The 27,856-nt window shown below is 36.4% G+C and overlaps 1 protein-coding gene across 5 annotated transcripts in view; it reads right to left on the bottom strand.

Annotated features, from left to right (window-relative positions):
* Positions 1-27,856, bottom strand: part of ARHGAP44 (Rho GTPase activating protein 44) — a 190,100-nt gene that overhangs the window by 112,623 nt on the left and 49,621 nt on the right. For all 5 annotated transcript variants that reach the window (XM_069076818.1, XM_069076822.1, XM_069076821.1 and 2 more), the window contains exon 6: positions 25,425-25,501. In XM_069076818.1, coding sequence (XP_068932919.1) covers positions 25,425-25,501 — 77 coding nt within the window. The remainder of the gene's footprint in view (positions 1-25,424; positions 25,502-27,856) is intronic.

Genomic DNA, 27,856 nt, shown 5'->3' with positions numbered 1-27,856 from the left:
GTATGAGAATAGTTGAAGGAAATATAAATGCATATATATATGTATACATACATATATATGTCTATATAGGAGGCTATATGGGCATATGAATACATATGTAAGTGTGTGTATATATGTGTACAGGTATACATAGATGGAGGGCACAGGACCAATTGAATAGGAAGGGATGATACTTGAGAGGTGAGAGAGGAATCTAATGAGAGGAGATGGGGAGAGACAGAATGGGGTAAATTATCTCATATAGAAGAGGCAAGGGAAAACTGTTACAAAGGAGAAGAACAGGAAGGCAAAAGGGAATGGGCCAACCTTACTCTCACTGAATCTGGCTTAGAGAGGAATGAGGGGAAGAATAAGAAGACAAAAGGGAATGGGTCAACCTTATTCCCATTGAATTTGGCTTGGGGACGGAATGAAATACACACTAAATAGGGTATCTCACCCTACAAGAGAGTAAGGGGGAAGGGAATGAGAAAGGAGATGATGGAGGGGAGGGCAGGTTGGGGATGAGGGAAGTTGGAAGCACCCACTTTTGAAAAGGGACAGGTTCAAAGCAGAAAATAGAACAAGTGAGGGGCAGGATAGGATGGAGAGAAATATAGTCATTCTTTCACAATATATCCACTATGGAAAGGTAGCTTTCCATATTGTAGCTACACATGTACAACCTATATTGAATTGCTTATCTTCCCAGTAAGGGTGGGTGACAAGCGAGCAAAGGAAAAATCTGGAATTCAAAGTTTTAAAATCAAATGTTTAAAAAAATATTTTTTACATACAACTAGGAAATAAGATATACAGGCACTGGGGTATAGAGATCCATCTTATCCTACTGGAGAGTTGGAGGGTGCATGGGGGAGGATACAGGAGAGAGCAGATTGGGGGAAGGGGTGTACAGTGGGATCGCTGTTTTGGCATGGTGGGTAAGGGAAAGATGGGGAGAAAATGTGTAACTCAAAATCTTGTGGAAATGAATGATATAAACTAAAAATAAACACAAAATTTAATAAAAAAAAGAAAACTAAGGTAAACAGAGGTTAAGTAACTTGCCCAGGGTTACATTGTTAGCATCTGAGGTCATATTTGCACTCAGTTTATCTTGATTTTCTAGGTCCAGCACTCTATCCACTGCACCATCTGACTGTTGTGTGTGTCTGTGTGTGTGTGAATACACACATTTATGAATAAAGACACATCGGTTCTATCAGTGCTGAGTAGTTGAGATATACCAGAGATCTTTCAACAGTCAAAAAAAAAAAAAAAAGAAAAGGAGCTTAAAAAGATTGAGCAGGGAAGTAAGAACTGCCCCTGGAAGTAAGAACAGATCCTTCTGAAAAGTTGGATTCAAGTCTGTCACATCTGCAGGGAGAATAGGAAATTGGTCAGGCCCCAGCTGAGATTAAAGAAAATATATCTCTATCTAGAATGATGTCCCCCAATTTACAAATTAGAAAACACTAAAGACATAAGATACCAGATATTTTGAATATGAGACTGTGAGACAAGATGTCCCAGCACCATATCCAGGAACACCTGGTTCAGCAGGATATGACCCCACTATGATTGCCACAGGACAGCCTGTTTCCTTTTCCTTTATAGAGATGAAGATAGAGGCATCCTTGATCTCCTGAAGGATAACCTCCTATTGCAATATAAGTCAGCTTCTATATGAGAAGTAGATTTCCTGTCTTGTATATCTCTGCTGGGATGGAATCAGCACCAGATATTTTGCCACATGAGAGGAGTCTAATGAAGTTCAGCTAAAGAGGGATTGACTTCAACCTGAGATATGCAATGAATGGTTTTGGCATTAGTTGATCACAGTCTGTTGAGAACACTATATAAATGTTCAGCCCATCTGTCCAGGGTCATGTTCTTATCATGGATCAATGTGGTTCTATCAGTGCTGAGTAGTTGAGATATACCAGAGATCTTTGTCTTTCAGGGTTTCACAGAAGACTTTTGGATTGTTGCTATCAGAATAAAACTGAATACCCTATATGCCGTACTATTGAGCCAAGAATACTGGATCTCTCTAAGCTTTGCTTGCACTTTACTTCTGATGGAGTTAAATGTTGCCTTCTTAGAGACAGACAAACTGCCCTGCTGGTAAATTCTATGGAATTCTTGGGTTTTATGTGTAGAAGCTTCTGAATTTCCCTATCATTTTCATAAAAAAAAAAACCTCTAGTATCTAATAGAGTTCATGGCATATTGTAGGTGCTAAATAATTGCTTGTTGGTTGTTATATATTATATGCTCCCAGCAGCACATAAGCTATTATAGAGTACTATATGCACTACACTTAGCTGGTGCTTAATATTGAAATGAATAGGAGGTGGAGACAAGATGGCAGAGAAGAAAAATCACTACGGCCCAATTCTCCAAATACTTCCCTCAAAAAAATTAAATAATGCCATAAATTGAATTCTTTAGTTGCACAGCCAACAAAAGATCAAGGTGAGATATTTTTCCAGGCCAAGGCAACTTAGGAGTTTGAAAGGAGAGGTCTGTGACACTGGTGTAGGGGCTGGCCCAAGAGTGCACGGGTAGCAACACCAGCACTGGGCCTTGGAGGTGGCAACAACAGCAACAGAAGGAACTTTCAGAGCTCTTAGCCCAGAGAAAGTAAGGGGATTGTAAAAGTGGTGAGAAAGAGATTACAGGGGACCCTTGTGCTGCCACTGGGAACAGGACTAGACACTGTTTGAAAATTCCATTGCTTATATCCACTTTTGAGTTGCAGTTCCAGAATGGAGAGAAACATTAGTGCTGAGGAACAATAGCACTTGTTGTTATAAGGTAGCAAGGATGTGGGGAACAGTAGTACTACTACAACAGTAGCTGCAAGGGATCACAGAGTCTCTCCTGGGTAAGGATAAAAGTATGGAGTAGGAAAGCACTGACCACAACTCTTTCCGGATCACAATACCTAGGAAGCACAGAAAACTTACAAACACACATGACTAACTGTGAAAATAGCAGTGCCAAAAAATTTGAAGCTTGGGAAGTCCTTCCCCATCCTCCCCCAAGATAAATAGAACCCAATTTTAACAAAAAATTCAAAGTCAAGAAAGAGGATGGAAAAAGGAAGAATAGAGAACTTGACCATAAAAAGCTATAATGGTGACAGGGAAAATCGAAACAAAAATTCAGAATAAAACAATTTGAAAAAGCTACAAGCAAAGACTCAAAGAAAATATGCAAGTTGGACACAAGTCCAAAAAGAACAAAAATTATTTTAAAAATAAAATAAGGGTTGTATAGGAAAAACTGGGAAAGGAAATGAGAGTGGATGGAAGAAAATTATGGAAAGAGAACTAACAGTTTAGGGAAAGAGCACCAAAAAAATACTAAAGAAGGTAACATATTAAAAAACAAAATTGGTCAGATTACAAATGAGGTACAAAAACTCACTGAAGAAAAGAACTCCTTTAAAAGAAGAATTGGTCAAATGGTAAAAGAAGTATAAAACCTCACTGAAGAAAATGATTCCTTAAAAATTAAAATTGGGAAGTGGAAGCTACTGATTCCATCAACAAACAAGAAAACAAACTCAAAAGAATGAAAAAATAGGATAAAATATGAAATATCTCATTAAAAATTGATAGGAAAATAGAAGAGTTAATTTAAGAATTATTGGACTACCTGAAAGCCATGATTAACAAAAAGAGCCTAGATATCATATTTCAAGAAATTTTAAAGGAAAGCTTCCCTGACATCTTAGATTCAGAGGGCAAAACAGAAATTGAAAGAATCCACTGATCATCTCCTGAAAGAGATCTCAAAATGAAAACTCTCAGGAATATCAAAACACACACACACACACACACACACACACACACCTTACAGCTTTTCAAAGACTTTCAAAAGTTTTCTACATAGTTTTTCATTTTTGGCTTTGTCACTATGTCATTTTTGGCTCTTGTTGGTGTGTCATTTAGAGGTGTTGGGGAAGGGAAAAGTGGTTTAAGGGAGGCACTAGGCAGAGAGAAAACAAACTTGAGCAGAGAGAGAGAGAGACAGAGAGACAGATAGACAGAGAGAGAGAGAAGAAAATAGGGCAGTGTGAAATACACAGTTAATAATCAAAACTGTGAATATAAATGGGATGAATTCACCCATGAGACAGAAGAAGATAACATAATGGATTAAAAAACAGAATCTAACAGTAAATTGTTTAGGAGAAACATACTTGAAAGCGAAAGACACAAAGACAGTTAAAATAAAGGGCTGGAGCAGAATCTATTATGCTTCGGTTGAGGTAAAAAAAGGTATTGGTTGTAATCATTATTTCAGACAAAGCAAAAGCAAAAATAGACTTAATTAAAAGAGATAATCAGGGAAGCTAATTTTGTTAAAAATTACTATAGAAAATGAAGCAACATAAATAATGAACACATATGCATCAAATGCAAAGCATCCAAATTCTTAGAGAAAAAATTAAATGGAAGAGGAAATAAAACTTTCCCCTTTCAGAATTAGATAAATCTAAACATAAAATAAACAAGAAAGAAGTTAAATCAAAGGGGCGGAGCCAAGATGGCTGAGTAGAAGGACAAACTTGGCATGTGCTCTGGCTCTAAACATTTCCAATACCTGTAAAAAAATGACTATAAACAAAATTTAAAGCTACAGAACCCACACAGTGACAAAGAGAAACAAATCTCCCACCAAAGACAGCTGGCAGGCCAACAGGAAAGGTCTATTGCAGCACGCTGGGAGCCGAGCACAATCCCACAGGAGCTACATGGTTTCAGCCCCAGGGAGGCCCCAACTAGCAGGGGCCAGAGCAGACTTCAGGAGAGTGAATGCCCAGCAGCTGTGGCAGCTTAAAGACTTCTCAACACATAAATGCCAAAGATAAAGTAAAAGGTCAGTGTGGAACTTTGTTGGAACTGGGGGAGAGGGAACCAAAAAGCGTGGTCCACCTGCTACACCTGGAGTGAGAGGCAGTGGAGGCGCAGTGGCTGTGCCATGTGGCTGACTCAGGAGCTCCTGGCCTGCAGACTGTAGAGGGACCAAGTGATCATTCAGAGGGTAATCACTCTTGCTTTAACTTGCTTGGAACTGGATCATGGTCTTGGGTGGTGGTCCTGGAGTGTGTGACCAGTGAGCCAGAGCTTGTGGGGGCTGTAGAGATGGCGCTCCCCTAATAGCTCCAGCAGCTGCAAAAAATCCAGAAATTTGAGACACACTTCTCTCCATTCTGGAAGCAGAGTTCTATCATGACAAAGAGCTCAAGGGTCGAGTAATTGGCTGGCAATATGAGCAAGCACAGGAAGCACAAACAGATGATAGAATCCTTTTGGGGGGACAAAAAGGATCAAGGCATGGAGCTGGAGGAAGCCAGTGAAGTCAGAACTCCTGCATCAAAAGCCTCCAAGAAAAATATTAACTGGTTACAGGCCATGGAGGAGCTCAAGAAGGATTTTGAAAATCAAGTAAGAGAAGTGAAGGAAAAATTGGGAAGATAAATGAGAATGATGCAAGAAAATCATGAAAAGCAAATCAACAGCCTGTTAAAGCAGACCCAAAAATACACTGATGAAAATAACACCTTAAAAATAGACTAACTCAAATGGCAAAAGAGGCCCAAAAAGCCAATGAGGAGAAGAATGCCTTAAAAAGACGAATTTGCCAGATGGAAAAGAAATTTCAAAAAGTCACTGAAGAGAATAACTCCTTCAAAATTAGATTGGAGCAATTGGAAACTAATGACTTTATGAGAAATCAAGATAATATAAAACAGATCCAAACAAATGAAAAAATAGAAGGCAATGTGAAATATCTCTTTGGAAAAACCACTGACCTGGACAATAGATCCTGGAGAGGTAACTTAAAAATTATTGGACTACCTGAAAGCCATGATCAGAAAAAGAACCTAGACACCATCTTTCAAGAAATTGTCAAGCAAAACTTCTCTGATATTCTAGAACCAGAGGGCAAAATAGAAATTGAAAGAATTCACAGATCACTTCTTGAAAAAGATCCCAAAAAGAAAACTCCTAGGGATATTACAGCCAAATTCCAGAGTTCCCAGGTCAAGGAGAAAGCACTGCAAGCAGTCAGGAAGAAATAATTTGAGTATTGTGGAAACACAATGAGGATAACACGAGACCTAGCAGCTTCTACATTAAGGGATCAAAGGGCTTGGAATACGATATTCCAGAGGTCAAAGGAGCTAGGACTAAAACCAAGAGTCACCTACCCAGCAAAACTGAGTATAATTCTTCAGGGGAAAATATGGTCATTCAATGAAATAGAAGATTTTCAAGCATTCTTGATGAAAAAACCAGAGCTGAACAGAAAATTTGACTTTCAAATACAAGAAGCAAGAGAAACATGAGAAGGTAAACAGGGAAAAGAAATCATAAGGAACTTATTAAAGTTTTCCTACATGGAAAAATGATAATTGTAACTCATAAGACTTTTCTAAGCATGAGGACAGTTGAAGGGATTATATATGTATATATAGGAGGGTGTATGTTTATATAAATATATATGTGAGTGTGGGCATATGTTTGTTCATGTATGCATAGACAGAGGGCACAGGATGAGCTGAATATGAAAGGATGATGTGTAAAAAATAAAATTAAGAGTTTAGACGGGAATTTATTGGGAGAAGGAGAAAGGGAGAGATAGATTAGGGTAAATTATCTCATATAAAAGAGGCAAGAGAAAACTATTACAATGGAGGGGAAGACCAGGAAGGTGAAAAGGAATGGGGCAACCTGATTCTCATTTCATTTGGCCTAAGGAAGGAATAACATACATACTCAATTGGGTATCTTACCCTACAGGAAAATAGGGGAAAGGGGATAAGAGGGGGGATTATAGAAGCGAGGGCAGATCAGGGTAGAGGATAGTTAGAAGCAAACATTTTTGAAAAGGGATAGGGTTAAAGGAGAAATTGGAATAAGTGGGGGTGCTGGATAGGATGGAGGGAAATATAACTAGTCTTTTACAATATAACAATTATGGAAATTATTTGAGTAACTACAGATGTACAACCTATATTAAATTGCTTATCATCCCAGTGGGGGTGGGTGAGGAGGGAAGAATGGAAAAAATCTGCAACTCAAAGTTTTAAAAACAAATGTTTAAAAAATTATTTTTTTACATGCAACTGGGAAATAAGATACATAGTTACAGGGGTATAGAAATCCATCTTGCTCTACTAGAAAGTTGGAGGGGAACCAATAGGGGAGGACATAAGAGAGAAAGATTGGGGGAAGGGGTATTCAATAGGCTTGCTATTTGGGGTGGGGAGCAGGGGAAAGATGGGGAGAAAAATATAACTCAAAATTTTGTCAAAATGAATGTTGAAAATTAAAAATAAATTAATTAAAATTTTAAAAATGTTTAATCAATGAATAGAATTTTAGGGAAATTAGATATGATAGACTGGAAGAGAAAACTGAATGGGAATAGAAAGGAGTATACCTTTTCTCAGTTGTACATGGCACCTTCAAAAAAAACTGACCATGCATTAGTCTACAAAAACTTCATACACAAATGCAGAAAAGCAGAAATAATGATAATGATAAACTAAAAAAATTCACCACTTTTGGAGCATAATATAATAAAAATTACATTTAGTAAAGGGTGTTGGAAGTTAATTGGAAAATTAATAATCTAATCTAATTTTCAAATTAATTGGAAAATAAATAATCTAATCCCCAAGAATGAGTAGGTCAAAGAACAGTGAAATCATTAAAGATAATGACAACAATGAGACGACATAGAAAACCTGTGTGATGTACTAAGGGGAAAATTTATATTTCTAAATGTTTACCTCAATAAAAAAAAAAACAAAGAATAGATAAATGAATTGGGTATGTAACTAAAAAGAAACTAGAAAAAGAAAAAATTAAATCTCCAATTAAACAACAAAATAGAATTTTTGAAAAATCAGAGAGAGCAATAAAATCGAACATAAAAAACCAAACTATGCAACTAATAAATAAAACTAGGATCTGGTTTTATGGTAAAAAACCCAAATAAAAGAGATAAACTATTGGTTAGTTTTATTTTAAGAAAAGAAAGAAGGAAACCAAATTACCAGTATCAAAAATAAAAAGATTGAATTCATAACCAATGAAGATGAAATCAAAGCAACCATTAGGAGCTATTTTGCCTGATTATATGCTAATAAAACTGACAACCTAAGTGTAATGGATGAATATTTACAAAAATATAATTGCTCAAATTAAGAGAAGAAACAGAATACATAAATAACCCTATTTTAGAAAGGAAATTGAACGAGCTGCAAATGAGTTCCTTCCCACTCCCCCCAAATTTTCAGGACCACATGAATTTTCAAGTAAATTCTACCAAATATTTAACATTTAATCAATTAGAATACTATGTTGATAAACTAACATTTAATCAATTCAAATATTATATAAACTATATGAAAAAATAGATAAAGAAGGAGTCTTATCCAATTCCTTCTATCACACAAATATGGTTTTGGTTCCTAGAGAGAGCAAAAATGGAGAAAGAAAAGTATAGGTCAATATCCCTAATGCATATTGATGCAAAATTTTAAGTAAAATACTAGCAAGGAGATTACAGCATTATATCGCAAGGATCATTTACCATAACCAGGTGGGATTTTACCAGAAATGCAGGAGTAGTTTAATATTAGAAAAACTATCTGTATAACTGAACCTATCAATCAGAAAAACTACAAAAATCATAAGATTATATTAACAGATACAGAAAAGCTTTTGACAAATTTCAACATTAATTTCTACTAAAAACACCAGAAAGCATAATAAATGCTTTAAAAAATATAAGATAATAAAATAAATGACAAATAAAAAGAATACATGGAGCCTTTCTTAAAATGCTAAGTAGTATCTATCTAAAACCATTTATGCATAATGAGGAAACAAATATATCTATCTCTTTGCAGATGATATGATGGTATACCTAAAAGTATCAACTAAAAACTAGTTGAAACAATGAACAATTTTAGTAAAATTCTAGTACATAAAATAAAGTCACACAAATCATCAGCATTTCTATGTATTACCCACAAAACACAGCAGGAAGAGATAAGAAGAGAAATTGCATTTAAAATAATTCTAGACAACATAAAATATTTGGGAGCCTTCCTGCCATGAAAAAGCCAGGGACTATATAAATATAATTACAAATCACTTTTCATGCAAATAAAGACAGATCTAAGCAGTTGAAGATGTATTATTGTTCATGGGTAGGCCAGACTAACATAGTAAGACTGACAATTCTACCTAAATTAATTTACTTATTTAGTGGTGTACCAATCAAAACTAGCAAAGAATTATCTTCTACAGATAGAAAAAATAATAACAAAATGTCAAGAGTATCAAGGGCAGGGGTAGAGAACCTGTGGCCTTTTGACTGAATCTAAATTTTACAGAAGAAATCCTTTTATTTTATTAATACATTTTTGTTCTTCTTTTATATTTTTATTTTATTTTTTAAAATGAACATATTTAAAATATCAAAGAATAAAATAAATTTCAATGAAATAATCCTCCTATATTGACCAGCACAGTCAGAATATTAGTAAGCAATAAGGGCTAAATTGATGCCTGCAACATTCATTATTTAATTCTAACTTCCCTAGCCTGATTGGCACAACTACAGTATGAGGCTGGTTGGTTTATGGAAGTCAAGTACACCACTCTATTATCAGCTTTTGACAATGGTGCATTGTGTTTTTGTTTGAAGTGGAATTTGTGAATTCAACGGTATTTTTTGATTCTGTCTGCTAAAGAGCCCATCATGTCAAAGAAGACCAAGAACACATAAGAAAACAGATTTTTTTAATGAAGATTGAGAATTGAAATATTATCTTGTTTTTGCTAAAGATAAGATGATTTACTTGGCTTTGTGATACTACAATATCAATATTAAAGGAATTTAATGCTCATCAGCATTATAATACTCATTAGGACCACAAATATTTTAAATTAGAGGGAGAAGCACAAAAATTAAAAGATGAAAAGCAAAGACAATTCTTTCAAGTAACAAGGCCTAGAAATAATGCCACTGAAGCAACTTATAAAGTAGCTTATATATTCAGGAAAAAGGGAAGTCATTCAGTGATGTAGAAATTGTGAAAGAATGCACTGTTCAAATTGTAGGATGCATAGACCCCGATAACATTTGAAAGTACAAACAACTTCCTCTTTCAATGAAAACCATAACTGACTGGCAGCATGAATTAGTCTTCAACTTAACAAAACTCCATGCAGCATTTAAACAGGAAAATAGATATTCAATTGCTTTGGAAGAATCAACTTGGCACAGGTTTCATTCTTCATTTGAGTCATAACAGAAGATTTTCTTTGCTATGAAGAGTTACTCGCTTTGGGCACTCTTGTGAATAGAGCACAGGGAATAGATATCTTCAACAGCTTTCAAGATAAATGTCGTGAAGTTGGACTAAATCTGGTAAATTTAATGAATGTATTTACACATGGTGAACCTTCCATGACAGGAAAACATGAAGGGTTTACTGCACAGAAAGAAAAAGTATTAACAGATCCAGATGTTCTCACTTCTTTTCATTTTATGAAATCAGCAAAATATCTGTGTTAAAGCTACTCTTTTAAATGACACTTTGCAACAAATTATAAGTATTGTTAATTATATTCATGCAAGTGCAACACGGCTTTGTCAGTTCTGTAACATGCTAAACTTGAAGGTGTGGATTTGCCACATCATTTTAAAGTGTATTGGCTATTGCAGGAACAGGTGTTAGCCAAAATTTTATTTCTGCAAGAACAGATAGCTAAATTTTATGAAGAACAGAATTAGCAATGTGAATTGCTAAATCAAAATAATTTGAATATTTCTTTGCAAGGAAAGCTAAGTCTCCCTATGATATGTGGCAAAAAAACACTTCTTCAAGAGGAATTTTAGGATGAACATTTTCCTCAGATAGCAAAGGTCATTGTCGAGAAGGCTGATATATGCAAATCATTTGACAAATATGAAGCTGTTACAGACCTATTAACTGGAGAATATAATGAAAGGCTAGATGACTTTGAAAACCATGATATCACATTTAAATGAACATTTCAGCTTCACCTAGTTGATATCACCAAGGCAGCTAAAGAACTACAGATGTAATTGATTGAGCTCTCAATAGATGACAGTTTAAAGTCATTGTTTGGTGCTAAGATACAGTTGAAATACCGTGTTTCCCCGATAATAAGACCTATCCTGAAAATAAGCCCTCCCCTTACTGTGTAAGATTCCTCTAAAATAAGCCCTCCCCCGAAAATAAGCCCTATTGAGATTGCTACTGTAGTGAAGGTGATCCCCTGTGCTACACGCTACATTACCGTACCCTCTGTATGCACCGTCCCCACCCTGTGAAATGCACGCCGCGCTCCGAGCTGCATCCAATCAGAGCTGCAGCAGTGAGCGCATCATCCTGTTCTTTATTGAATTCATTATTGAATAAAGGTACATTTTTTTGTTCACATTTACCTGTTTATTAAAATTGCTGTCAATTTTCATTAAAATAAGCCCTCCCCTGAAAATAAGCCCTCTGGTGTTTTTCTGTCCAAAAAAAATAATAAGACAGTGTATTATTATCGGGGAAACACGGTATGGAAAAATGCAGTAGAATACCCATGCCTTCAGGGACATGCCCCCAAAATACTTTCTTGCTTTTCAACCACTTATTGATGGGAATCTATATTCTCCTACATAACCCAAAACAAGACAAATGACTGATTCCCATCTAGAGGGTCAACTGAAACTGTGGATCTCCATGTTGCAATAAAATATTCAAATGTTTTACAACAAAAGACACAACAAAGTCATTAAAAAGTTAGTTAACTTTAAAATTATATAGTTTTTATTTTTTGAAATCATTAAGTACATAGCACATTTTTACAAAATAATGTACATTTTAAAGTATATCTAATTGAAATTTCTTGAATGCAGTCTTATTTAAGTTAAATATTAATGTAGCTTTCCAACATGAAAAGGTTCCCTACCCCTGATCAAGGGAACCAATGGAAAAAAAAATGAGAAGGAAAGTTGTTTAGCAGTACCAGATTTCAAACCATATTACAAAGTAGCAATCATTAAAACAATCTGGTATTGGCTAAGAAACAGAGTGGTAGAAGAGTGGAATAGATCAGGTACATAACATAGAGTAGTAACTGGCCATAGAATTCTAGTGTTTGATAAACTCAAAGACCCAAGCTTCTTATTATCTGACCAAAATTGCTGGGAAAACTGGAAAATAGTATGGTAAAAACTAGGCACAGACCAATATCTCAAAGCCAATATAAAGTCAAATAGATGCATGATTCTGACATAAAGGGTGATATCATAACCAAATTTGGGAAGCGTGAAAAAATTTACCTATCAGATCTATAGATAAGAGTTTATGACCAATAAGAGATAAGAGAAAATCACCGGAAGTAAATAGATTATTATGATTACATGAAATTAAAAGGGTTTTGCACAAACAAAACCAATGCAGCAAAAATTAGAAGGAAAGTAGGAAATTGGAGAAAAGTTTTTGCAGAAAATTGCTCTTATAAATGCTTTATTTTTCAAATATATAGGGAACTGAGTACAATTTATAAAAATAAGAACCATTCCCCAATTGAAAAAGAGTCAAAGGGCTATGAAAGGCAGTTTTCAGAAGCAGAAATCAGAACTACCCATAGTCATATAAAAATGCACTAAATCCTTATTGATTAGAGAAATGCAAATTAAAAGAGTTTTTAGGTACTACCTCACACCTATCTGATGAGCCAACTGGACAGAAAAGAAAAATGACAAATGCTAGAGGGGATATGGAAAAATGAACTGGTTTAACCATTATGAAGAAAAATTTGGAACTATGCCCCAAAGGCTACAAAACTATGCATACCCTTTGACCCAGCAATACCACTATTACATCTGCATCACAAAGAGATAAAAGGACAAACAAAAGGACCTAAATGTACAAAAATGTTTATAGCAAACCTTTTTGTGGTGGCAAAGAATTGGAGACTGAGGAGATGCCCATGAATTAGGGAATGGCTGAACAAGTTGTGACATATTATTGTGATGGAACACTACCGTGCTATAAGGAATGATTAATTAATGATGAATAATTAAGGGATCATTTTAGAAAAACCTGGGAAGACTTATATGAACTGATGTGAAGTGAGCAAAATCAGGAGAACATTGTACATAGCAACAGTAATGTTATAATGATGATCAGCTGTTAAAGACTTAGCTACTTTTATCAATACAATGATCCAAGTCAATTCTAAAGCACTCACAAACTAAAATGCTATCTACATGCAGAGAGAGAACTGATTATTAACTTTGAGTGCAATCTGAAGAATACTTTTTTGAGGTTTTTCTTGCTTTTTTGTAACAAGGCTAATATGGAAATATGTTATGTACAATATACAATAATTGATATTGTATTGCCTGTCTTCTCTTGATGGGTGAGGGAGGTGTTGGAGAGAGGGGGAGAATTAGGAACACAAAAAATTTTAAATTGAATGTTAAAATAAATCAAGTATAATTGTTTTTTTTAATTAAGATCAAGAAACCATTGAAAACAAAAACAAACATTAAACTAAATAGGGAATTGCTGATAAATTACTTGGATCAGATGGAACATACCACAGAAACAACTCAAAAGTAAATTTGTGGACCATTTTGACAAAAGTCAGAAACATGTAGTAGGATTATATTAAGCTGTTATGAAACATGAAGTAGGTAGGTGTTGCGGTGGCTAGGGCTCCAGGTCTTGAGTCAAGAAGATATTAATTCAAATCCAACCTTAGTCAAATACTTGCTATGTGACACTGGGCAAGTCACTTAACCCTGTTTGTCTCAGTTTCCTCAACTGTAAAATGTACTGAAGAAGGAAATAGCAAATCACTCCAGTACTTTTACTAAAAAAACTCTAAATGGGATCATGAAGAGTAGGATGTGACTGAAACTACCGAACATGATGTAACATATCATACCTCGGTAAAGATATATGAAACAAGGCAGAATTAAGATGGTGGAAGAGCAGGAAGAAGTACCCCAGAACCCCTTGACTTACTCAACTTCTCCACAGATAAGTAGAAAATGTATCAGACTGAATATTGATAGGGAAATCCAAGAAAAATCACACTCATATTTCTAGCCCAGATTCGTTTGAGGAAAAAGAAAAAGAGGTCTGTGGATACTGGAACCGCTGAAAGGTCTGTCCAGGAGCATGATGTATGGGGCAAGAAGTGGCCCCACATCCAACACACAAGGGCTTAAAGTTATATAGGTTGCATGCAGGAACAAGTGACAAATTGCAGCTCTGGCTCTGGGCAAAATGAGGAATAAATCTACATTTAGGAGTGACATTCCAGTGTTAGGTACAGTCCTGAGCCTGTGAACTAAGCAATGAGCAAGCACAGAAATAAGCAGCAAGTTGCATGGCTTGTATCACAGGAATGCAGCAGGCTATCAGTTCTAGCTTGTAGCATAGTCTGAAGCCTATAAAAAAATAGTCAGGACAAGAATTCTAGATCAAAGGGAAGGATACAGTTCTATTACTCTGAACCAGCAGAGCTTTCTAGTTACCTAATAGTGATGGTGTCCAGCATCTGTCTACTGAAATTCCAATGAATCTTGTAATGCTCCAACTCCTCTGAACTACTATAATGGAATGCAAGTATAAAGTACCTTTTTATATAGCCTACTTTAATGTTCTTCTTATAACGCTGTTGTTCATGGGTTTAGCTTCATAAGTTCTGAAGTGTTTTTTTGCAACATGAACTAATTACTGGAAGGACAAACTCAATAGATTTTGTCTGATTTTACTTGATTATACTAAGTTATATCATTAGCAGGTTTTAAGTAACTAGAGAACAAGTGACCCAGGATATGGTCAAGAAAATACCTCCACAAACCTGCCCTAATAACACATAAGATATTATTTAGTTTTCAAAAACCACTCTAGGGTCCATTACTGCCTCCAATCAAACTCATAATCTACTGAGCAAGACACCCAGGAGATGTGAATTATGCTTGCCTGGACCCAACACACAAATGCCTGTCCATAAAGACATATTCCCCAGATACTCAACCATGAAGTATCACCTCACAAAAGGACACCTGGATCAACAAGAACCAACCCTTTGGGCACCTCCTGCCTCCATCTACACCCATATCTTGTCCCCACACTGTGCCCCTTGGGCAAATTTAACCTGACCCTTGTTACCATGGACATTGATTTCACTTTATATCATTCCACTAAAGCCATGCAATTTGCCCCTTAACCCCCTGGTCCTTGTCCAGGCAGCACAATTTGAGAGTAGGGGCACCCTGACTAGAGTTAGAACACTCCTGGGGGCTTAAGTGCTGGAAAATGGCCAAAGAAAGATATGCAAAGATGTTTGAGAGATATGCAAGAGATATGCAACCAGACATTTGAAAGAACAAATCATAGACAAAACCAAAGGACTGAAGGTCAGAGAACCCTTGGAGCCACAGTTATATCCTCTATTTCATTGAATTTCCATATTTTCCCCTGAAGTATTATACTCAGTTTTGCTGGGTAGGTGATTCTTGGTTTTAATCCTAGCTCCTTTGACCTCTGGAATATCATATTCTAAGCTTTCTGATCCCTTAATGTAGAAGCTGCTAGATCTTGTGTTATCCTGATTGTGTTTCCACAATACTCAAATTGTTTCTTCCTGACTGCCTGAAATATTTTCTCTTTGATCTGGGAACTCTGGAATTTGGCTATAATATTCCTAGGAGTTTTCTTTTGGGATCTTTTCCCAGAGATTCAGTGAATTCTTACAATTTCTATTTTGCCCTCTGGTTCTAGAATACCAGGGCAATTTTCCTTGAGAATTTATTGAAAGATGATGTCTAGGCTCTTTTTTTGATCCTGACTTTCAGGTAGTCCAATAATTTTTAAATTATCTCTCCTGGATCTATTGTCCAGGTCAGTGGTTTTTCCAGTGAGATATTTCACATCGCCTCCTATTTTTTTCATTTGTTTGGATCTGTTTTATAGTATCTTGATTCCTCATAAAGTCATGAGCTTCCATTTGCTCCAATCAAATTTTGAAGGAATTATTCTCTTCAGTGAGTTTTTGAAATTCCTTTTTCATCTGGGCAATTCTTCTCCTCATTGGCTTTTTGGGCCTCTTTTGCCATTTGAGTTAGTCCATTTTTAAGGTGTTATTTTCTTCAGTATTTTGGGGGGTCTCCTTTAGCAGGCTATTGACTCCCTTTTCAAAATTTTCTTACATCATTCTCATTTATCTTTCCAATTTTTCCTCTGTTTCTCTTACTTGGTTTTCTAAATCCTTCTTGAATTCCTCCATGGCCTGAGACCAATTCAGATTTTTCTTGGAGGCTTTTGATGCAGGAGTTTTGACTTTGTTGTCTTCTCCTGGTTCTATGTTTTGATAATCTTTGTCACTAAAAAAAATGATTCGATAGGGCACTGCGTGCAGGGGCAGGCAAGGAGAAGGCCTGACCAATGAGGGGGGCAAGTCGTCCCACCAACCACAAGGGCCACTACCAGGCCTTTCACCAAAGGGTTGGGACTGAAAAGAGCAAGGTAAGAACCAAATGCAGGTCCCCTGTCCAGGACAGCAAATACTCCTGGGACTACCACTCCATAGCCCAGAAATTTAAAAAAAAAAAAGCCCCTATCAGGACCTCCGAGAACCAGGATGGCAGAGTGAAACCAGCCTGATCTAACCCCCCCTCTCTGACCCTGAAAACATAGTAACTCTTGCCCCAGAGCAAAACCTAAAGGTTTGGGAACCCTAGAGGAAGGGCGTGGCTAGGGTCCAGCCTCAAAATGGGTAGAAAGCAGACTACAAAGACTGGAGTGCTACTATCCTCAGAGGGAGGAACCAAACTCAGAGGGAGACAATGTGGACTCCACACCCACAGCTGAAACATCAACAGGGAACTGGTTCCAAGCAAAGAAAGCTCTCCTAGGTGAGCTCAAAAGGAACTTTTAAAACCAAAGGAGAGACAGAAGACAAAATGAATAATTCCTTTAAAATCAAAATTGCGGAATTAGAAAAACATTATAATGAATCAAACAGCTCCTTAAAAAGAAAAGTGTATCATATGGAAAAGGAAATCTAAAAATTAACCAAGAAAAATGATTTGCTAAACACCAGTATCAACCAAAGTAAAACAAATAACTCTATGAGGAACTAAGAATTAGTCAAACAAAACAAGAATGAAAAATTAGAAAAAGAGGTAAAATATCTCAGTGGAAAAATAACTGACCTGGAAAACAGATCCAGGAGAGATAACCTGAGAATCATAGGCCTACCAGAAAATCATGATGAAAAAATGAGCCTGGACAACATTCTCCAAGAGCTCATTAAGGAAAACTTCCCTGAGATACTAGAACCTGATGGTAAAATAGAAATCGAGAGAATCCACCAGACACCTGATGAAAGAGATCCCAAAGTGAAAAGTCCTTGAAATGTTGTGGCCAAAATCAAGAACTACCAGGTAAAAGAGAAAATACTTCAAGTGGCCAGAATGAAACAATTCAAATTACAAGATGCAAGAGTGACACAGAAAGGTAAACAAGGAAAACACACACACACACACCCTGTTATTTTATAAGAGCAAACTGTTTATAGACAAGTAGGGGGTATAAGTATAAATTACACAAAATGACGATTAAAAAAATTCTTATTAAGGGCTAAAAAGGGACTACAATGGAAGAAGAGGAATGAATTGGAAAAGGGTAAATTATACCACACAAAGAGGCATGAAAACAATATAGCAGAGGGAAAGAAGGGATGGAGATAAGTATTATATGAGCTTTTCCCTCATTGGGTCTGGTACAAGGAGGGAATAACAACCAGTTAAGCATAGGATTCTATGGAGAAGAGACGTAAAACTTATCATATTAGAGGGAAAGAGGGGAGGGAGAAGAGCCTCGCATGAGATTTGTTCCTGTCACTCTTGGTGCAAAGAAGAAATAACATACTTCATTAAGTATAAAAATATCCTCCAGGCAGTAGAAGGGGCAAAGGGCTATGAAAGGGGGGGGGTGGTTAGTAGAGACGGAAGAAGTAAGGGGTAAGGGGAGGAAAAGGGAGGGGGGCTCATAAGGGAATACTGAGGGAGGCAGTGGTCAAAAGGAAAACTATTAAGGAGGGGAAGGGAGAGGGGAGAAAAAATATAAGCATTAACAGTGGAGGGAATAGGATGGAGGGAAAGAAACAGATAATAATCATAACTGTGAATGTGAATGGAATGAACTCTCCCATAAAACAGAGGCAGATAGCAGAATGGATTAAAAATTATAGTCCTACAATATGCTGTTTACAAGAAACACATCTGAAACAGAGGGATACACACAGGGTAAAGGTAAAAGGCTGGAGTAAAATATATCATGCCTCAGCTAAAGTAAAAAAAGCAGGGGTAGCAATCCTTATCTCAGATAAAGCAAAAGCAAAAATTGATCTAATTAAAAGAGATAAGAAAGGAAACTATATCCTGCTAAAAGGCCCCATCGAGAATGAAGCAATATCATTACTTAACATATATGCACCAAGTGGTATAGCATCCAAATTCCTAGAGGAGAAGGTAAGGGAATTAGAGGAAGAAATAGATAGCAAAACTATACTAGTGGGAGACCTTAATCTCCCCCTCTCTGAGCTTGATAAATCCAACCTCAAAATAAACATGAAAGAAGTTAAGGAGGTGAACAGAATTTTAGAGAGGCTAGATATGATAGATCTCTGGAGAAAACTGAATGAGGATAAAAAGGAATATATTTTCTTCTCAGCGGTTCATGGCATGTGCTCAAAAATCAACCATGTACTAGGGCATTAAAAACCTCACAATTCAGTGTAGAAAGGTAGAAATATTAAATGCATCCTTCTCAGATCATGATGTAATAAAAATTATATGCAATAAAGGGCCATAGAAAGACAGACTAAAAACTAATTGGAAACTAAACAATTTAATCCTAAAGAATGAGCGGGTCAAACAAGAAATCATAGAAACAATCATTAACTTCATTCAAGAGAATAACAATGAGACAATATACCAAAATTTGTAGGATGCAGCAAAGGCAGTTCTTAGGGGAAGTTTTATTTCCCTGAGTGCATACATGAATAAATTAGAGAAAAGACAGGTAAATGAATTGAGCATGCAATTGAAAAAGCTAGGAAAAAAATTGAAAATCCCCAATTAAATACTAAATTGGAAATACTGAAAACCAAAAGAGAGATTAATAAAATTGAAATTAAGAAACTATTGCATTAATAAATAAAACTAAGAGCTGGTTTTATGAAAAAAAAAACAATAAAATTGCTAAACTCTTAGTCAATAAGATTAAAAGAAAAGAAAGAAGAAAACCAAATTATGAGTATCAAAAATGAAAAGGGTGAACCTACCACCAATGAAGAGGAAATTAAAACAATAATTAGGAATTATTTTGCCCAGTTGTATGCACATACATTTGACAATCTTAGTGAAATGGATGAATATTTACAAAAATATAGGTTGCCCAAATTAACTGAATAGGAAGTAAATTACTTTAATAACCCCATCTCAGAAAAATAATTTGAACAAATCATCAGTGGACTCCCTAGGAAAAATCTCCAGGGCCAGATGGATTTACTATTGAATTCTATCAAACATTTAAAGAACAATTGATTACAATACTCTACAAATTATTCAGGAAAATTAATGAAGAAGGAGTCCTACCAAATTCTTTTTATGACACAAATATGGTACTGATACCTAAATCAGGAAGAGATAAAACAGAGCAAGAAAATTATAGACCAATCTCCCTGATGAATATAAATGCAAAAATTTTAAATAAAATATTAGCAAAAAGACTACAGCAACTTATCACAAGAATAATACACTTTGATCAGGTAGGATTTATTCCAGGAATGCAAGGATGGTTCAATATTAGAAAAACCATCAGTATAATTGGTCATATCAACAATAAAACTAGCAAAAACCACATGATTATCTCAATAGATGCAGAAAAGGCTTTTGAAAAAATACAAAATCCATTCCTATTAAAAACACCAGAAAGAATAGGAATAAATGGAGTCTTCCTTAAAATAATAGGTAGCATCTATTTAAAGCCATCAGCAAGTATTATATGTAATGGGGAGAAGCTAGCAATAAGATCAGGGGTGAAACAAGGATGTCTATCACCCCTCTTATTCAATCTGGTACTAGAAATGATAGCAGTAGCAATTAGAGAAGAAAAAGAAATCAAAGGAATCAAATTAGGCAAAGAAAAGACCAGGCTATCACTCTTTGAAGATGATATGATGATATTCTTAGAGAATCAAGTCAAAAACAACTTGAGACAATAAATAAATTTGTCAAAGTTGCAGGATATAAAATAAACACACATAAATCCTCGGCATTCCTGCATATTTCTGACGAAATTCAACAGCAAGTGATAGAAAGGGAAAACCCATTTAAATTTACTGTAGACATCATAAAATATTTGGGCATCTCCCTGCCAAAACAAACCCAAGATCTATATGAACACAACTACAAAACACTTTTCACGCAAATAAAGTCAGATCTAACTAACTGGAAAGACATCAATTGCTCATGGTTGGATCGAGATAATATAATAAAAATGACAATTTAACCTAAATTAAATTATATATTTAGTGCCATACCAATCAGTTTACCAAAAAACTACCTTATAGAGCTAGAAGAAATAGTAACAAAATTCATTTGGAAGAACAAAAGGTCCAGAATATCAAGGGAATTAATGAAAAGAAATGCTAGGGATGGTGGACTAGCTATACCAGATTTTAACCTGTACTATAAAGCAGCAGTCCTCAAAACTACTTGGTACTGGCTGAGGAATAGAGTAGTGGATCAATGGAACAGATTGCGTACATGAGACTTAGCAGTCAATGACTATAGTAATATACTGTTTGATAAACCCAAAGACCCCAGCTTTTGGGATAAGAACTCACTATTTGACAAAAACTGATGGGAAAGCTGGAATATAGTATGGCAGAAACTGGGCATAGACCATTATCTAACACCATATACCAAAATCAAATCTAAATGGGTGCATGATCTAGGTATAAAGGCTGATACTCTAAACAATATGGGAAAGCAAGGAATAGTTTACCTGTCAGATTTGTGGAGAGGGGAAGACTTTATGACCAAACAAAAATAAGAGAGCATTATAAAATGCAATATGGATAATTTTGATTACATTAAATTGAAAAGCTTCTGTACAAACAAAGCCAATGTAACCAGGATTAAGAGGAAAGTGGAAAATTGGGAAAGAATTTTTACAACCTATGTTACTGATAAAGGACTCATTTCTAAAATATACAGAGAATTGAGTCAAATCTATAAGAATACAAGTAATTCCCCAATTGATAAATGGTCAAACGATATGAACAGGCAGTTTTCAGAGGAATAAATTAAAGATATTTATAAGCATATGAAAAAATGCTCTAAATCACTATTGATTAGAGAAATGCAAATAAAAACAACTCTGAGGTACCACATCTCATCAGTCAGATTGGCTAAGATGACAAAACAGGAAAATGACAAATGCTGGAGAGAATGTGGACAAATTGGAACGCTAATGCATTGCTGGTGGAGTTGTGAACTGATCCAAACATTCTGGAAAGCAATCTGGAATTATTCCCAAAGGACTATAAATAATTTCATACCCTTTGACCCAGCAATGCCACTTCTAGGGTTATATTCCAAAGAGATCATAGAAGTGGAAAGAAGACCCATATGTACAAAAATATTTATAGCAGCTCTTTTTGTGGGAGCAAAGAATTGGAAATTAAGGGGGTACCCATCAATTGGGGAATGGATGAAGACGTTGTAGCATATGCATGTTATGGAATACTATTGTGCAATAAGAAATGAGGAGCAGATGGACTTTATATTTACCTGGAGAGGCTTATATGAACTGATGCTGAGTGAGAAGAGTAGAGCCAGGAAGAATTCGTACACAATTACAGACTCAACGTATGTATGGTGACCAACTTTGATAAGCTGGACTCTTCTCAGCAATCTAGAGTCATAAGTCAACCCCAAACAACTCGTGATGGAGAGACATGTTTACATCCAGAGAAAGAACTCAGATTGAAGCAAACTACCTTCCCTTTTTCAGTTTCCTTGTTTGGTTTCATTTCCTCTTTCCCATTCTTCATTCCATCTGTTACAATCCTTCTTTATAACCTGACCAATGCCTAACGTGAAAGTATTTGCAGATACTATACTTGATTGTATGCCGCCATAGGGGGAAGTGGGTAGGGAGAGAAAATTTGAAACTCAAGGAATTGTGGTAATAAATCTTGTAAACTGAAAGTAAACAAATTAATAAAGACCAAAAAACAAACAAACAAATGATTCGATAGTCTGATTACACTTCCTCTGTTTGCTCATCTTGTCAGACAGTTACTTGACTTTTGAGCTCTTTTCCATGGAAGAACTCTGCTTCCAAAGGGGAGAGTGCTGTGTCCCAAATTTCTGGGATTTTGTGCAGCTGTTATCAGAGCTTTTTCTAGTCACCTGTCTCAGAACTGTGAGGATGGCTGTCTCTCCACAGTCTCAACTGGTTCTGCCATGCTAGTGCTCCTCACCCCAAGACTGCCACCCAAGACTGCAACCCAGATCCAAGAAGGCCAAAGCAAGAACAATTACCCTCTGAATGGTTGCTTGGCCCCTTACAAGCTGTAGGCCTGAAGCACACGAGGCAGCCACTAGGCAGCAGCTGCAGTGGCCACCCCTCTGTTTCCCCTAGGGCAGGGGCCAGATAGCACTCTTCTCTCACACAGTTCTAACAGAGTTCCCCACTGACCTTTTACTTTCTCTTTTGAGGTTATAGGTTGAGAAGTCTGGAAACCACCACAGCTTCCAGTGAATCAGTCCCCTGAAGTCTGCTACAGCCAGTCTGTGACACAGGTCTAGGCCGGTGCTCTACTCCCAGCTTGGTGAGATAGACCCTTCCTGTTGGCCTGCCAGGATACCTTCAGGGAGAGATTTGTTTCTCTCTGTCACTTTGTGAGTTTTGTAGCTCTAAAATTTGTTTAGAGTCATTTTTTACAGGTATTGGAGGTGGTTGGAGCGGGAGCTCAAACAAATTCCTGCTTTTACTCCATCAACTTGGCTCTGCTAGGGCCATGGTTATGAACCACTGCTTGGTCCCAGACTATCTGTTTGTAGACTATGTGGGAGTATGAACCTTCATTAACTGTTCCCGTGGACAGATCTCTCCCATAAGGTCTACATTCATATTCATTCCATCTCCCTTGGCCTCTTTGAATGACCTTTTTTCTAGGTGCCTCCCTGGAAATTGAGGAATTTGAACTTGGAGTGCTCTTAAGATTCTGATTCTCTTTATCTTGTTTATGGTAGGTGCTCCATAGGACCTTCCAGACCACTACACAGGTCATTAGGTTAGGATAAGTTAGGTTAAGACCCTCTCCTTTCTTGTTGCTACCTTTATAAGGCCTACTTACCACTGCTCCTGATGGATACTGTTAATGTACTAGTCATGAGTGGTCTCAAAGGCCACTATAAGAGTCTCCCCTTAAGGAAGGGCTATAGCTTATAGAATATACTTACGGAAATACACTGACAATATTTTTCAAAGGTTAATACAGCTGTGTCCCCCAAATAATATTTTGTCTATCACTAGCTTGTTTTTCTCCCTAATAACAAAACTCCAAAATAATATTTTGCCCTGCCCCCTGTGATATATAAATTGGCCAGCTCCGGGGGGACCACTGATAATCAAAGTACAAGAACCTCACTTGTAGAAGGGAACTTTGCAGCACATTCTTTACTCAAGCAGGAGTACTCCTTTATACTGGGGCACCCCCTTCCTAATAAATGGACCTGTGTTTCTATGCTCCCCATCACAGCACTACCCTTATGTGAGTTATACTCTATTTTAGTATATATACCTGAGTTGTATTTTGGGTCCCCTTTTTTCTCTCTCCTTTCACATCTTCCCCATTGCTTACAATAAAGTTTTGAATTGAACTAATTCCCGTTGTTTTACATATTATTCTCAGCATCCAAATTCATTTAAGGAGTTGTTTTCCCCAATGTATGGGCTTCTCCTTAGATATAAACTGGGTACCTGAACTAGAACTTAACTGTATGGTAGCCACACCTATGTTGGGGGAACAAGACACTGAGCCCAGTTGTAGAAAGCAAGGGTCAATTGGGTGATGTTCTCTAGGCCTACCTTATGCCAGAATCACAAAACACAATCTTTAAACAGAATAAATTGGAAATTATCATTGGAAAGAAGCCACTAGAATTAAGAGGGTTTGAAACAGGCTTCCTGTAGAAGGTATGATTTTAGCTGGGATGTGAAGGAAGCCAGTAGGCAGAGATAAGGGGGGAGAGCATTCACTGCATGAAAATTCCCAGAGTTAGGAAGGAAATGGAGTGACTTGTTCGAAGAACATCAAGGAAGCCAATGTTACTGTACTTAAAAGCCTGGGGGTGAGGGTTGTAAGGTGTAAGAAGACTAGAAAGGTAGGAAAACAGATTATGAAAGTCTTTGAATGCCAAACAGAGGACTTTACATTTAATTCTGGATATGATAGGGAGACACTGGAGTTTTCTGAGTGGGGAGGTGACATAGTCAGACTTAAACTTTAGGAAGATCACTTTGACTACTAAGTTAAGGATGGAATGTTGCAGGGAGAGAATTGCCACAGACAGAGACCCACCAATAGGCTATCACAAATAGTCCAGGCATGAAAGGCATGAAGTGATGAGAGCCTGCACTAGGGTAGTGGCAGTGTCAAAGAAGAGAAGGAGGGTCTATGTGAGAGATATTATAAAGGTAAAATTGACAAGTTTTGGCAATCCACTGGATATAATGGGTGATAGTGAGGATTTGAGGATGTGACATAGGTTTTAATCCCTTCAACCAAATGCCATGTTGCTCTTTCAAAATCAAACAGGAAGCAAGGTGAATATAAAGGGAAGATAGCAGGGCAAAAACCCTATAGCATATTATCTATATCCACATTCATAAACCTGTCTCCACCCTCTACTCCTCCTCTGTCCCAGAATCTATACAAGGCAGTAGTAGGACAGGAAAACATGTGCAAGAAATACAGAAAAAGATGTGATACCATACAATTTGGGACATCTGATAAATGGGTGTTGCCAATCATTTTGAAATGTCAGGCCTTCGACATTTGACCACAAAAAGAGGTTGGCAACTTTGGGAGGCAATCAGAAAAATGCTACACTTAAGGAGCTTTACACATCTAAGTATTATAACAGGTTAAAAGATTATAGTGCCTGTCATTTTCATACCCCAGACCAGAATGAAAACGACAAACACCATTTAAGCATTCTTAACACAATCATTTGCTAGTGCACAAACCAGGAACCCAAAATTGTCCCCTTTATACCTTGTTCGTGAAGAATCCATGTCCAGCACTAACTTGGCTAAATGCTTCCTCTGCTTTTGAATATTTGGGATTTCCACCTGCAATAATAAGAAATAATAGTGTTGGTTTTGATTTACTCTTTTTCTTTGTTATAACAGAGGGTTCAGTGGAGGTTGGGTGAGGTTTGGAGAATATTGGGAAATAGCTGTGGTGTAATAAAAAAACCTTTAAAAAAGTTGATAGTGAAAAATAAAATCCAGGTGAATCCAGCAATGTGCAATCTGTGAGGTTTATCACTATGGTTTTGCTAAAGGGACTTCACTGGCTTGCCAGAATAAAATTCCATATAGATCCTTTTATTTAGTTAGACCTATTCTGTCTTTTCTTACTACACAGTGCAGCCTCACCCTCTCCAGAGGGAAAGGGAGGATAAGGTGGAAGGCAGACCCAAAATGGAGGGATAATTCAAAATGATTCATTTTGAAGATAAGAGAATAAGTCTCGGGCAGGTTTGCATTAAACAGGATGAAGATCCATTCGTTTTACTGAAAAATAGTTTTGAAAGTAGAATGTACATTTCTATAAAGATGAATGGACACTTTTTATGCTTAAAAACTAATGAAGTTATTCTTTTTGTTGTATGGAAATTTTAATTTTTTCCTTTTAGAGAAATTCTACAATTATAATTTTATGCAAGTCATTCTTGTTCATTATATGGGGTTTTTAATTTTTTTTCCTTTTAGAACAACTTTAAAGTGATTATCTTCTCCAATAGGATTTTGTTTCTAGGGCCAGCAGATGTGGAATAGGGAGTGAGAATCAGCAAGTAAAATGAACTTAACAAACATAAATAAATCTTCAAGGAAATAATATGAATAAATTTTAGTATTAAAAAATTTAACACCAACTCTAAGGAAACTAGGAAACATATTTCCATTTCAACAGCCAAAGTTTAGATGAGTGACTTACACAAAGTAACATTCATCTATAGCAGAAAAGCAATGGAAGCATTACAATTACATATATGGATAATTCAATATAAGCAAAATTCTAAAGATTTAAGAAATCAAAGAAGCAAGAAAAGAATGGACCACATATTTATCTCTTCAAAAATATCTAAGACAATGTTAGAAAATATCTAAGGCAACTGCCATTAAATACAAAGGATTCATTATCAGGCATGACCTGGACATCAAGAATAAGGTATTGTTATACTTTGGGTTCACTTAAGTACTATGATCTAAGATCAAATACCCTTTCAGCTATTCAAAAACCATATGCTATTTAATCTCTGGGTGAGGAATTCCCAGTTATTACACTAAATACAAGTAAATATTTACTCATTTACTTGTACCAGACAAAAAAACAGGTAGAATAGAGAAGCTAAAGGTAGGGTAGGGAGGAAGGAGGGGTTATACAGAGAGGAGGAGTAAACTATGATTTCTTTTTAAGAGTTTAAGGCCATGTTTTTTTCCCCTCCTCTCCCTCTTTCCTCTCTCTTCCTCTCCCTTCTCATTTTCTTTCCTGTTCCCTTCCCTTCTTTTCCCTTTCCTTTCCTTTTTATTTCCTTTTTCCTTTTCTCTCTTCCCCTTTCACTTTCTTACCTTCCTTCTCCTTCCCTTCCCTTTCCTTCTTTTCTTCCCTACCTTTCCTTTTCTTACAAGGTAACATTGGGGCATAGGGAAATAGAGAAGATTTATGTTGATAGTAAAGTCCCCAAGTGGGAGAGTTAGAGCTTTAGCAAACTGAAGAGAACACAAATAATTTATATATCTATCAGGTAAGGCTTCAAGGCTTCTATTTAGTAGACACTTATCTACTTGTTGATCTACTAATCATCATTTCATATTCTAAAATTTGGCATGCCATCCTTATATTTTTAATTGTTTTAGAGCTATTAAAGACTGTATTGCCCTCTGCCTGAAGTGGCATCTAGGATCCATTCTAAAGAAGTTCTCTGCCAGTCAAATCATTAAATCAGTTTGACAAACATGTATTAAGTCTATGTTGATGCTGGGGAAGATCAGATAGTGCCTGCCCTCATGGAGCTCCAAGGCTAATAATTGTAATCTTCTATATTTACTTAATAATTCAAATGGTCTTCTAGATATAAGAATTGGGCCTATAAGCCAACTCCCAGTCTTAACTAAATCTAACCTGGAGCCATCTCTTCTTTGTGGTAGAATACAGATGCCCCTTTTAATTCTCAAAGGTGCCAGCGTGTTCCTCAGTGTTGCTTTCAGCATGAGTACATTGCTAATAGATTTCCATATGTAGTAACATGCTCCAGTAAGTGACCATCCTAATGCACACCTCCTTCCACTGTGCTCTGCCATACAGCAAGTGATTGATTACTCTCCCATAGGAAGGAGTGAAAGCTGCTTGACTCCTACCAGGATTGCATTGTATATATAATGATCATCTACATAAATTTTATATGTACAATAATTTCC

Source organism: Petaurus breviceps, unplaced genomic scaffold (genome assembly GCF_028583685.1).
Source record: "Petaurus breviceps papuanus isolate PSGF00001 unplaced genomic scaffold, PetGlider_PUasm1.0 90925, whole genome shotgun sequence".
In the NCBI taxonomy this organism is placed as follows: Eukaryota; Metazoa; Chordata; class Mammalia; order Diprotodontia; family Petauridae; genus Petaurus; species Petaurus breviceps.
The sequence above is the reverse complement of the archived record's forward strand: the minus strand, read 5'-3'. Positions and strand labels throughout refer to the sequence as shown.